Below are 13,533 nucleotides of genomic sequence, written 5' to 3'. Positions count from 1 at the left end.
GGGACCGGGGGATGTGGGGATAGGGGGACTGGGGGACATGGGAATGGGGGACAGGGGGACATGGGGACAGGGACAGGGGGATATGGGGACAGGGGGACAGGGGGACAGGGGGATATGGGGACAGGGGGACAGGGGGATATGGGGACAGGGGGATATGGGGACAGGGGGACACGGGGACATGGGGATGGGGGGACACGGGGATATGGGGACAGGGGCATATGGGAATGGGGGGAATGGGGGACAGGGGGATATGGGGACAGCAGGACAAGGGGACATGGGGATGTGGGGACAGGGGGACATGGGGACAGGGGGACAGGGGTGCTGTGTCCATTTTTGGGGTACCCTGGGTGTTTTTAGGGTGCTGTTTTCAGGGTGCTGGGTGTTTCTGGGGTACCCTGTGTGTTTTGGGGTGCTGATTTTGGGGTGCTGGGTGTCTTTGGGGTGCTGATTTTGGGGTGTCCCCATTGTCCCCAGTGTCCCTGCTGTGGGACCTCAACCACACAACGTGGTGGCACTGGGTGCTTTGGGGGTTCCCTGGGTCCATTTTGGGGTACCCTGGGTGTCTTTGGGGTGCTGATTTTGGGGTGCTGGGTGTCTTTGGGGTGCTGATTTTGGGGTGTCCCCATTGTCCCCAGTGTCCCTGCTGTGGGACCCCAACCACACAATGTGGTGACACTGGGTGCTTTGGGGGTTCCCTGGGTCCATTTTTGGGGTGCTGGGTCCATTTTGGGGTACCCTGGGTGTCTTTGGGGTGCTGATTTTGGGGTGCTGGGTGTCTTTGGGATACCCTGGGTGTCTTTGGGGTGCTGATTTTGGGGTGCTGGGTGTCTTTGGGATACCCTGGGTGTCTTGGGGTGCTGATTTTGGGGTGCTGGGTGTCTTTGGGGTGCTGATTTTGGGGTGTCCCCATTGTCCCCAGTGTCCCTGCTGTGGGACCCCAACCACACAATGTGGTGACACTGGGTGCTTTGGGGGTTCCCTGGGTCCATTTTGGGGTGCTGGGTCCATTTTTGGGGTACCCTGGGTGTCTTTGGGGTGCTGATTTTGGGGTGCTGGGTGTTTCTGGGGTGCTGATTTTGGGGTGCTGGGTGTCTTTGGGGTGCTGATTTTGGGGTGCTGGGTGTCTTTGGGGTGCTGATTTTGGGGTGCTGGGTGTCTTTGGGGTGCTGATTTTGGGGTGTCCCCATTGTCCCCAGTGTCCCTGCTGTGGGACCCCAACCACACAACGTGGTGACACTGGGTGCTTTGGGGGTTCCCTGGGTCCATTTTGGGGTACCCTGGGTGTTTCTGGGTGCTGATTTTGGGGTGCTGGGTGTCTTTGGGGTGCTGATTTTGGGGTGTCCCCATTGTCCCCAGTGTCCCTGCTGTGGGACCTCAACCACACAACGTGGTGGCACTGGGTGCTTTGGGGGTTCCCTGGGTCCATTTTGGGGTGCTGGGTCCATTTTGGGGTACCCTGGGTGTCTTGGGGTGCTGATTTTGGGGTGCTGGGTGGGTGCTGATTTTGGGGTGCTGGGTGTTTCTGGGGTGCTGATTTTGGGGTGCTGGGTGTCTTTGGGGTGCTGATTTTGGGGTGTCCCCATTGTCCCCAGTGTCCCTGCTGTGGGACCCCAACCACACAACGTGGTGGCACTGGGTGCTTTGGGGGTTCCCTGGGTCCATTTTGGGGTACCCTGGGTTTTTTGGGGTGCTGATTTTGGGGTGCTGGGTGTCTTTGGGGTGCTGATTTTGGGGTGTCCCCATTGTCCCCATTGTCCCTGCTGTGGGACCTCAGCCACACAACGTGGTGACACTGGGTGCTTTGGGGGTTCCCTGGGTCCATTTTGGGGTGCTGGGTCCATTTTTGGGGTACCCTGGGTGTCTTTGGGGTGCTGATTTTTGGGTGCTGGGTGTCTTTGGGGTACCCTGGGTGTTTCTGGGGTCCTGTGTCTGTTTTAGGGGTGCTGGGTGGGTGCTGATTTTGGGGTGTCCCCATTGTCCCCAGTGTCCCTGCTGTGGGACCCCAACCACACAACGTGGTGGCACTGGGTGCTTTGGGGGTTCCCTGGGTCCATTGTGGGATACCCTGGGTTTTTTGGGGTGCTGATTTTGGGGTGCTGGGTGTCTTTGGGGTGCTGATTTTGGGGTGTCCCCGTTGTCCCCAGTGTCCCTGCTGTGGGACCCCAACCACACAACGTGGTGACACTGGGTGCTTTGGGGGTTCCCTGGGTCCATTTTGGGGTACCCTGGGTGTCTTGGGGTGCTGATTTTGGGGTGCTGGGTGTCTTTGGGATACCCTGGGTTTTTTGGGGTGCTGATTTTGGGGTGCTGGGTGTCTTTGGGGTGCTGATTTTGGGGTGTCCCCATTGTCCCCAGTGTCCCTGCTGTGGGACCTCAGCCACACACCGTGGTGACACTGGGTGCTTTGGGGGTTCCCTGGGTCCATTTTTGGGGTGCTGGGTCCATTTTGGGGTACCCTGGGTGTCTTTGGGGTGCTGATTTTGGGGTGCTGGGTGTCTTTGGGGTACCCTGGGTGTCTTTGGGGTGCTGATTTTGGGGTGTCCCCATTGTCCCCAGTGTCCCTGCTGTGGGACCCCAACCACACAATGTGGTGACACTGGGTGCTTTGGGGGTTCCCTGGGTCCATTTTGGGGTACCCTGGGTGTCTTGGGGTGCTGATTTTGGGGTGCTGGGTGTCTCTGGGGTGCTGATTTTGGGGTGTCCCCAGTGTCCCTGCTGCGGGACCTGAAGCACGCCAACGTGGTGACGCTCCATGACATCGTGCACACCCCCCGCAGCCTCACGCTGGTCTTCGAGTACCTGGTGGGACCCCAAAACCCCCCCGAACCCCAAAACTGACCCCACACACCCCCCCCGAACCCCAAAACTGACCCCTGGGACCCCAAAATCCACCCCAGTAACCCCCCCTGGACCCCAAAACTGAGCCCGGGGACCCCCCTGGACCCCAAAATCCACCCCTGGTACCTCCCCTGAACCCCAGAACTGACCCCTGGGACCCCCCTGAACCCCAAAACTGACCCCTGGGACCCCCCCGGAACCCCAAAATCCACCCCTGGTACCTCCCCTGAACCCCAAAACTGACCCCTGGGACCCCAAAATCCACACCTGACCCCTCTGAACCCCAAAACTGCTCCTGAACCCCAAAACTGACCCCTGGGACCCCCCTGGGACCCCAAAATCCACCCGTGGTACCTCCCCTGAACCCCAGAACTGACCCCTGGACCCCCCTGGACCCCAAAATCCACCCCTGGTAACCCCCCCCGAACCCCAAAATCCACCCCTGGAACCCCCCCGAACCCCAAAACTGACCCCTGGGACCCCAAAATCCACCCCTGGAACCCCCCCGAACCCCAAAACTGACCCCTGGGACCCCAAAATCCACCCCTGGAACCCCCCTGAACCCCAAAACTGACCCCTGGAACCCCCCTGAACCCCAAATCCACCCCTGGAACCCCCCTGGACCCCAAAACTGAGCCCTGAACCCCAAAATCCACCCCTGACCCCTCTGAACCCCAAAACTGCTCCTGAACCCCAAAACTGACCCCTGGAACCCCCCTGGGACCCCAAAATCCACCCCTGGGACCCCCCTGAACCCCAAAACTGACCCCTGGACCCCCCTGGGACCCCAAAATCCACCCCTGGTAACCCCCCCTGAACCCCAAAACTGACCCCCGGAACCCCAAAATCCACCCCTGGTAACCCCCCCTGAACCCCAAAACTGACCCCTGGGACCCCAAAATCCACCCCTGGTAACCCCCTGAACCCCAAACTGACCCCTGGACCCCCCTGGACCCCAAAATCCACCCCTGGACTCCCCTGAACCCCAAAACTGACCCCTGGGACCCCCCTGAACCCCAAAATCCACCCCTGGACTCCCCTGAACCCCAAAACTGAGCCCTGGGACCCCCCTGGACCCCAAAATCCACCCCTGGTACCTCCCCTGAACCCCAGAACTGACCCCTGGGACCCCCCTGAACCCCAAATCCACCCCTGGAACCCCCCTGAACCCCAAAACTGACCCCTGAACCCCAAAATCCACCCCTGACCCCTCTGAACCCCAAAACTGCTCCTGAACCCCAAAACTGACCCCTGGGACCCCCCTGGGACCCCAAAATCCACCCCTGGTAACCACCCCTGAACCCCAAAACTGAGCCCTGGGACCCCAAAATCCACCCCTGGTAACCCCCCTGAACCCCAAAACTGACCCCTGGACCCCCCTGGACCGCAAAATCCACCCCAGTAACCCCCCCTGAACCCCAAAACTGAGCCCTGGGACCCCAAATCCACCCATGGAACCCAGAACTGACCCCAAAATCCACCCCTGACCCCTCTGAACCCCAAAACTGCTCCTGAACCCCAAAACTGACCCCTGGGACCCCCCTGGGACCCCAAAATCCACCCCTGGACCCCCCTGAACCCCAAAACTGACCCCTGGGACCCCCCTGGGACCCCAAAATCCACCCCTGGTAACGACCCATGGACCCCAAAACTGACCCCTGGGACCCCAAAATCCACCCCTGGTACCTCCCCTGAACCCCAAAACTGAGCCCTGGGACCCCCCTGGACCCCAAAATCCACCCCTGGTAACCCCCCCGAACCCCAAAATCCACCCCTGGGACCCCCCTGAACCCCAAAACTGACCCCTGGACCCCCCTGGACCCCAAAATCCACCCCTGGTACCTCCCCTGAACCCCAAAACTGACCCCTGGGACCCCCCTGAACCCCAAAACTGACCCCTGAACCCCAAAATCCACCCCTGACCCCTCTGAACCCCAAAACTGCTCCTGAACCCCAAAACTGACCCCTGGGACCCCCCTGGGACCCCAAATCCACCCCTGGTAACCACCCATGGACCCCAAAACTGACCCCTGGGACCCCCCTGGGACCCCAAATCCACCCCTGGTAACCCATGGACCCCAAAACTGACCCCTGGGACCCCAAAATCCACCCCTGGTAACCCCCCTGAACCCCAAAATCCACCCCTGGTAACCCCCCTGAACCCCAAAATCCACCCCTGGTAACCCCCCTGAACCCCAAAACTGACCCCTGGGACCCCCCTGGGACCCCAAAATCCACCCCTGATAACCCCCCTGAACCCCAAAACTGACCCCTGGACCCCCCCGGAACCCCCAAATCCACCCCTGGAACCCCTGGACCCCAAAACTGCTCCTGAACCCCAAAACTGACCCCTGAACCCCAAAATCCACCCCTGACCCCTCTGAACCCCAAAACTGCTCCTGAACCCCAAACTGACCCCTGGACCCCCCTGGACCCCCAAATCCACCCCTGGTAACCACCCCTGAACCCCAAAACTGACCCCTGAACCCCCAAATCCACCCATGGACCCCCCTGAACCCCAAAATCCACCCCAAACCCCAAAACCACACCTGAGCCCCAAAACTACTCCCCCTGACCCCCTCCCCAAACCCCAAAACTGACCCCTGGACCCCCCCGAACCCCAAAATCCATCCTGACCCCCCTGAACCCCAAAACTGACCCCTGGGACCCCCAAACTCCCCCTGGACCCCCAACCTCCCCTTGGGATCCCCAAACCCCTCCTGGGACCCCCAAACTCCCCCTGGACCCCCAACTCCACTTGGGATCCCCAAACCCCTCCTGGGACCCCCAAACTCCCCCTGGACCCCCAAATCCTCCCTTGCACCCCAATTCTCCCCGTGCCCCCCAACTCCACTTGGGACCCCCAGATCCCCCCCAAACCCCCCTGGGACCCCCAAACCCCCCTCCAGCCCCCCAAGTCCCCCCCTGGGACCCCCAACTTGCCCCTTGGGACCCCCAACTCCCCCTGGACCCCCAAATCCTCCCTCGGACCCCAATTCTCCCCATGCCCCCCAACTCCACTTGGGACCCCCAGATGCCCCCCAAAGCCCCGCTGGGACCCCCAAACCCCCCTCCAGCCCCCCAAGTCCCCCCCTTGGGACCCCCAACTCCCCTTGGGACCCCCAAATCCTCCCTCGGACCCCAATTCTCCCCGTGCCCCCCAACTCCACTTGGGACCCCCAGATGCCCCCCAAAGCCCCCCTGGGACCCCCAAACCCCCCTCCAGCCCCCCAAGTCCCCCCCTGGGACCCCCAACTCCCTTTGGGACCCCCAAATCCTCCCTCGGACCCCAATTCTCCCCGTGCCCCCCAACTCCACTTGGGACCCCCAGATGCCCCCCAAACCCCCCTGGGACCCCCAAACCCCCCTCCAGACCCCAAGTCCCCCCCTTGGGACCCCCAACTCCCTTTGGGACCCCCAACTCCCCCCTTGGGACCCCCAACTCCCTTTGGGACCCCCAAATCCTCCCTCGGGCCCCAATTCTCCCCGTGCCCCCCAACTCCACTTGGGACCCCCAGATGCCCCCCAAAGCCCCCCTGGGACCCCCAAACCCCCCTCCAGCCCCCCAAGTCCCCCCCTTGGGACCCCCAACTCCCCTTGGGACCCCCAACTCCCCCTGGACCCCCAAATCCTCCCTCAGACCCCAATTCTCCCCGTGCCCCCCAACTCCACTTGGGACCCCCAGATGCCCCCCAAAGCCCCCTGGGACCCCCAAACCCCCCTCCAGCCCCCCAAGTCCCCCCCTGGGACCCCCAACTCCCCTTGGGACCCCAAACTCCCCCCTTGGGACCCCCAAACTCCCCCTGGACCCCCAAATCCTCCCTCGGACCCCAATTCTCCCCGTGCCCCCCAACTCCACTTGGGACCCCCAGATGCCCCCCAAAGCCCCCCTGGGACCCCCAAACCCCCCTCCAGCCCCCCAAGTCCCCCCCTTGGGACCCCCAACTCCCCTTGGGACCCCCAACTCCCCCCTTGGGACCCCCAACTCCCTTTGGGACCCCCAAATCCTCCCTCGGACCCCAATTCTCCCCGTGCCCCCCAACTCCACTTGGGACCCCCAGATGCCCCCCAAAGCCCCCTGGGACCCCCAAACCCCCCTCCAGCCCCCCAAGTCCCCCCCTGGGACCCCCAACTCCCCTTGGGACCCCCAACTCCCCCCTTGGGACCCCCAACTCCCCCTGGACCCCCAAATCCTCCCTCGGACCCCAATTCTCCCCGTGCCCCCCAACTCCACTTGGGACCCCCAGATGCCCCCCAAAGCCCCCCTGGGACCCCCAAGTCCCCCCCTTGGGACCCCCAACTCCCCCCTTGGGACCCCCAACTCCCTTTGGGACCCCCAAACCCCCCCCGGGACCCCCCAAATCCCCCAGCCCCCCACTGTGTCCCCAGGACCGGGACCTCAAGCAGTACCTGGATGAGTGCGGCAGCGTCATCAGCATGCACAACGTCACGGTGAGCGTGCAACGGGCGTGCAACGGGCGTGAAATGAGTGTGAAACACGTGTGTGTGCATGGGGGGTCAGCAGTGTGCACAACGTCACGGTGAGCGTGCAACGGGCGTGCAACGGGCGTGAAATGAGTGTGAAACACGTGTGTGTGCATGGGGGGTCAGCAGTGTGCACAACGTCATGGTGAGCGTGCAATGAGTGTGCAAGGGGTGTGAAACACGTGTGTGTGCATGGGGGGTCAGCAGCGTGCACAACGTCACGGTGAGCGTGCAATGGGCGTGCAAGGGGTGTGGAACACGTGTGTCTGCATGGGGGGTCAGCAGCGTGCACAACGTCACGGTGAGCGTGCAATGAGTGTGCAAGAGGTGTGAAACACGTGTGTGTGCATGGGGGAGTCAACAGTGTGCACAACGTCACGGTGAGTGTGCAATGAGTGTGCAAGGGGTGTGAAACACGTGTGTGTGCATGGGGGAGTCAGCAGTGTGCACAACGTCACGGTGAGTGTGCAATGAGTGTGCAAGGGGTGTGAAACACATGTGTGTGCATGGGGGGGTCAGCAGCGTGCACAACGTCACGGTGAGCGTGCAATGAGTGTGCAAGGGGTGTGAAACACGTGTGTGTGCATGGGGGGTCAGCAGTGTGCACAACGTCACGGTGAGCGTGCAATGAGTGTGCAAGGGGTGTGAAACACGTGTGTGTGCATGGGGGAGTCAGCAGCATGCACAACGTCACGGTGAGTGTGCAATGAGTGTGCAAGGGGTGTGAAACACGTGTGTGTGCATGGGGGGTCAGCAGTGTGCACAACGTCACGGTGAGCGTGCAATGAGTGTGCAAGGGGTGTGAAACACGTGTGTGTGCATGGGGGAGTCAACAGTGTGCACAACGTCACGGTGAGTGTGCAATGAGTGTGCAAGGGGTGTGAAACACGTGTGTGTGCATGGGGGAGTCAGCAGTGTGCACAACGTCACGGTGAGTGTGCAATGAGTGTGCAAGGGGTGTGAAACACATGTGTGTGCATGGGGGGGTCAGCAGCGTGCACAACGTCACGGTGAGCGTGCAATGAGTGTGCAAGGGGTGTGAAACACGTGTGTGTGCATGGGGGGTCAGCAGTGTGCACAACGTCACGGTGAGCGTGCAATGAGTGTGCAAGGGGTGTGAAACACGTGTGTGTGCATGGGGGAGTCAGCAGCATGCACAACGTCACGGTGAGTGTGCAATGAGTGTGCAAGGGGTGTGAAACACGTGTGTGTGCATGGGGGGTCAGCAGTGTGCACAACGTCACGGTGAGCGTGCAATGAGTGTGCAAGGGGTGTGAAACACGTGTGTGTGCATGGGGGAGTCAACAGTGTGCAGAACATCACCGTGAGCGTGCAATGAGTGTGCAAGAGGTGTGAAACACGTGTGTGTGCATGGGGGTCAGCAGTGTGCACAACGTCACGGTGAGCGTGCAACGGGCGTGCAAGGGGTGTGCAAGGGGTGTGGAACACGTGTGTGTGCATGGGGGAGTCAGCAGCATGCACAACGTCACGGTGAGTGTGCAATGAGTGTGCAAGGGGTGTGAAACACGTGTGTGTGCATGGGGGGTCAGCAGTGTGCACAACGTCACGGTGAGCGTGCAATGAGTGTGCAAGGGGTGTGAAACACGTGTGTGTGCATGGGGGAGTCAACAGTGTGCAGAACATCACCGTGAGCGTGCAATGAGTGTGCAAGAGGTGTGAAACACGTGTGTGTGCATGGGGGTCAGCAGTGTGCACAACGTCACGGTGAGCGTGCAATGAGTGTGCAAGAGGTGTGAAACACGTGTGTGTGCATGGGGGGTCAGCAGTGTGCACAACGTCACGGTGAGCGTGCAATGAGTGTGCAAGGGGTGTGAAACACGTGTGTGTGCATGGGGGGTCAGCAGCATGCACAACGTCACGGTGAGCGTGCAACGGGCGTGCAAGGGGCGTGCAAGGGGTGTGGAACACGTGTGTGTGCATGGGGGAGTCAACAGTGTGCAGAACATCACAGTGAGCGTGCAATGGGTGTGCAAGAGGTGTGAAACACGTGTGTGTGCATGGGGGGGTCAGCAGCGTGCACAGCGTCACGGTGAGCGTGCAATGAGTGTGCAAGGGGTGTGAAACACGTGTGTGTGCATGGGGGAGTCATCGGTGTGCACAACGTCACGGTGAGCGTGCAATGAGTGTGCAAGAGGTGTGAAACACGTGTGTGTGCATGGGGGGTCAGCAGCGTGCACAACGTCACGGTGAGCGTGCAATGAGTGTGCAATGGGTGTGAAACACGTGTGTGTGCATGGGGGAGTCAACAGTGTGCACAACGTCACGGTGAGCGTGCAACGGGCGTGCAAGGGGCGTGCAAGGGGTGTGGAACACGTGTGTGTGCATGGGGGAGTCAACAGTGTGCAGAACATCACAGTGAGCGTGCAATGGGTGTGCAAGAGGTGTGAAACACGTGTGTGTGCATGGGGGGGTCAGCAGCGTGCACAGCGTCACGGTGAGCGTGCAATGAGTGTGCAAGGGGTGTGAAACACGTGTGTGTGCATGGGGGGGGTCAGCAGCGTGCACAACGTCACGGTGAGCGTGCAATGAGTGTGCAAGAGGTGTGAAACACGTGTGTGTGCATGGGGGGTCAGCAGCGTGCACAACGTCACGGTGAGCGTGCAATGAGTGTGCAAGAGGTGTGAAACACGTGTGTGTGCATGGGGGGTCAGCAGCATGCACAACGTCACGGTGAGCGTGCAACGGGCGTGCAAGGGGCGTGCAAGGGGTGTGGAACACGTGTGTGTGCATGGGGGAGTCAACAGTGTGCAGAACATCACAGTGAGCGTGCAATGGGTGTGCAAGAGGTGTGAAACACGTGTGCGTGCATGGGGGGGTCAGCAGCGTGCACAGCGTCACGGTGAGCGTGCAATGAGTGTGCAAGGGGTGTGAAACACGTGTGTGTGCATGGGGGAGTCATCGGTGTGCACAACGTCACGGTGAGCGTGCAATGAGTGTGCAAGAGGTGTGAAACACGTGTGTGTGCATGGGGGAGTCAACAGTGTGCACAACGTCACGGTGAGCGTGCAATGAGTGTGCAAGGGGTGTGAAACACGTGTGTGTGCATGGGGGGTCAGCAGCATGCACAACGTCACGGTGAGCGTGCAACGGGCGTGCAAGGGGCGTGCAAGGGGTGTGGAACACGTGTGTGTGCATGGGGGAGTCAACAGTGTGCAGAACATCACAGTGAGCGTGCAATGGGTGTGCAAGAGGTGTGAAACACGTGTGTGTGCATGGGGGGGTCAGCAGCGTGCACAGCGTCACGGTGAGCGTGCAATGAGTGTGCAAGGGGTGTGAAACACGTGTGTGTGCATGGGGGAGTCATCGGTGTGCACAACGTCACGGTGAGCGTGCAATGAGTGTGCAAGAGGTGTGAAACACGTGTGTGTGCATGGGGGGTCAGCAGCGTGCACAACGTCACGGTGAGCGTGCAATGAGTGTGCAAGAGGTGTGAAACACGTGTGTGTGCATGGGGGGTCAGCAGTGTGCACAACGTCAGGGTGAGCGTGCAATGAGTGTGCAAGAGGTGTGAAACACGTGTGTGTGCATGGGGGAGTCAACAGTGTGCACAACGTCACGGTGAGCGTGCAATGAGTGTGCAAGGGGTGTGAAACACGTGTGTGTGCATGGGGGAGTCATCGGTGTGCACAACGTCACGGTGAGCGTGCAATGAGTGTGCAATGGGTGTGAAACACGTGTGTGTGCATGGGGGGTCAGCAGCGTGCACAACGTCACGGTGAGCGTGCAATGAGTGTGCAAGGGGTGTGAAACACGTGTGTGTGCATGGGGGGTCAGCAGCGTGCACAGCGTCAGGGTGAGCGTGCAATGAGTGTGCGAGAGGTGTGAAACACGTGTGTGTGCATGGGGGGTCAGCAGTGTGCACAACGTCAGGGTGAGCGTGCAATGAGTGTGCGAGAGGTGTGAAACACGTGTGTGTGCATGGGGGGTCAGCAGCGTGCACAACGTCACGGTGAGCGTGCAATGAGTGTGCAAAGGGTGTGAAACACGTGTGTGTGCATGGGGGAGTCAACAGTGTGCACAACGTCACGGTGAGTGTGCAATGAGTGTGCAAGAGGTGTGAAACACGTGTGTGTGCATGGGGGGGTCAGCAGTGTGCACAACGTCACGGTGAGCGTGCAATGAGTGTGCAAGGGGTGTGAAACACGTGTGTGTGCATGGGGGGTCAGCAGCGTGCACAGCGTCAGGGTGAGCGTGCAATGAGTGTGCGAGAGGTGTGAAACACGTGTGTGTGCATGGGGGGTCAGCAGTGTGCACAACTTCACGGTGAGTGTGCAATGAGTGTGCAAGAGGTGTGAAACACGTGTGTGTGCATGGGGGGTCAGCAGCGTGCACAACGTCACGGTGAGTGTGCAATGAGTGTGCAAGGGGTGTGAAACACGTGTGTGTGCATGGGGGGTCAGCAGCGTGCACAACGTCACGGTGAGCGTGCAATGAGTGTGCAAGGGGTGTGAAACACGTGTGTGTGCATGGGGGGTCAGCAGTGTGCACAACGTCACGGTGAGTGTGCAATGAGTGTGCAAGGGGTGTGAAACACGTGTGTGTGCATGGGGGGGGTCAGCAGCGTGCACAACGTCATGGTGAGCGTACAATGAGTGTGCAAGGGGTGTGAAACACGTGTGTGTGCATGGGGGGTCAGCAGCGTGCACAGCGTCACGGTGAGTGTGCAATGAGTGTGCAAGGGGTGTGAAACACGTGTGTGTGCATGGGGGTCAGCAGTGTGCACAGCGTCACGGTGAGTGTGCAAAGGTGGGAAATGAGTGTGCAATGGGTGTGCAAGGGGCTGATTCGGGGCCGATTTTGGGTCAAAATCCCCCCATTTTGGGTCAGTTGTTCCTGTTCCATCTGCCCCAGGGTCTCTTTGGCTCTGAGGCCCATTCGGGGCTGATTTTTGGGTTAAAATCAGGGGGTTTTGGGTCATTTGCTCCCATTCAGCTACTCCAGGGTCTCTTTGGCTCTGAGGCCCATTCGGGGCCGATTTTGGGGTCAAAATCCCCCAATTTTGGGTCATTTGTTCCCATTCATCTGCTTCGGGGTCTCTTTGGCTCTGAGGCCCATTCGGGGCCGATTTTGGGGTCAAATCCCCCAATTTTGGGCTCAAAATCCCCCAATTTTGGGTCAGTTGTTCCTGTTCCATCTGCCCCGGGGTCTCTTTGGTTCTGAGGCCGATCCGGGGCCGATTTTGGGTTGAATTTCCCTGTTTTTGGGTCAGTTGTTCCTGTTCCATCTGCCCCGGGGTCTCCTTGGCTCTGAGGCCGATCCGGGGCCGATTTTGGGCTGAATGTCCCTGTTTTTGGGGCAGCTGTTCCTGTTCCAGCTGCTGCGGGGCCTCTCGTTCTGCCACCGCCACAAAGTCCTGCACCGCGACCTCAAGCCCCAGAATTTGCTGCTCAGCCGCCGCGGGGACCTCAAATTGGCCGATTTCGGTGAGTTTCACCCCAAAATGCACCCCCTGGGGCCCAAAATGCACCCCATGGGGCCCAAAATCCACCCCATGGACCCCAAAATCCACCCCGTGGGTCCCAAAATCCACCCCATGGGGCCCAAAGTTCACCCCATGGGCCCCAAAATCCACCCCATGGACCCCAAAATCCACCCCATGGACCCCAAAGTTCACCCAATGGGTCCCAAAGTCCACCCCATGGGTCCCAAAGTTCACCCCATGGGTCCCAAAATCCACCCCATGGAGCCCAAAATCCACCCCATGGGTCCCAAGTTCACCCCATGGGTCCCAAGTTCACCCCACGGACCCCAAAATCCACCCCATGGGTCCCAAAATCCACCCCGTGGGGCCCAAAATCCACCCCATGGGTCCCAAAGTTCACCCCATGGGTCCCAAAATCCACCCCATGGGTCCCAAGTTCACCCCATGGACCCCAAAATCCACCCCATGGGTCCCAAAATCCACCCCATGGGCCCCAAAGTTCCCCCATGGACCCCAAAATCCACCCCATGAACCCCAAAGTTCACCCAATGGGTCCCAAAATCCACCCCATGGACCCCAAAGTCCACCCCGTGGGTCCCAAAATCCACCCCATGGGTCCCAAAGTTCACCCCATGGGTCCCAAAATCCACCCCATGGACCCCAAAATCCACCCCATGGGTCCCAAGTTCACCCCATGGGTCCCAAAATCCACCCCATGGACCCCAAAATCCACCCCGTGGGGCCCAAAATCCACCACATGGACCCCA

The 13,533-nt window shown here is 60.3% G+C and overlaps 1 protein-coding gene across 2 annotated transcripts in view; it reads left to right on the top strand.

Annotated features, from left to right (window-relative positions):
* Nucleotides 1–13,533, top strand: part of LOC136114239 (cyclin-dependent kinase 16-like) — a 39,015-nt gene that overhangs the window by 11,207 nt on the left and 14,275 nt on the right. For both annotated transcript variants that reach the window (XM_071801178.1, XM_071801177.1), the window contains exons 7-9: nt 2,708–2,802; nt 7,228–7,290; nt 12,644–12,767. In XM_071801178.1, the coding sequence (XP_071657279.1) occupies nt 2,708–2,802; nt 7,228–7,290; nt 12,644–12,767 (282 nt within the window). The remainder of the gene's footprint in view (nt 1–2,707; nt 2,803–7,227; nt 7,291–12,643; nt 12,768–13,533) is intronic.

Source organism: Patagioenas fasciata, chromosome 36, assembly GCF_037038585.1.
Source record: "Patagioenas fasciata isolate bPatFas1 chromosome 36, bPatFas1.hap1, whole genome shotgun sequence".
NCBI lineage: Eukaryota > Metazoa > Chordata > Aves > Columbiformes > Columbidae > Patagioenas > Patagioenas fasciata.
This window is presented reverse-complemented; position numbering and strand designations above follow the sequence as displayed.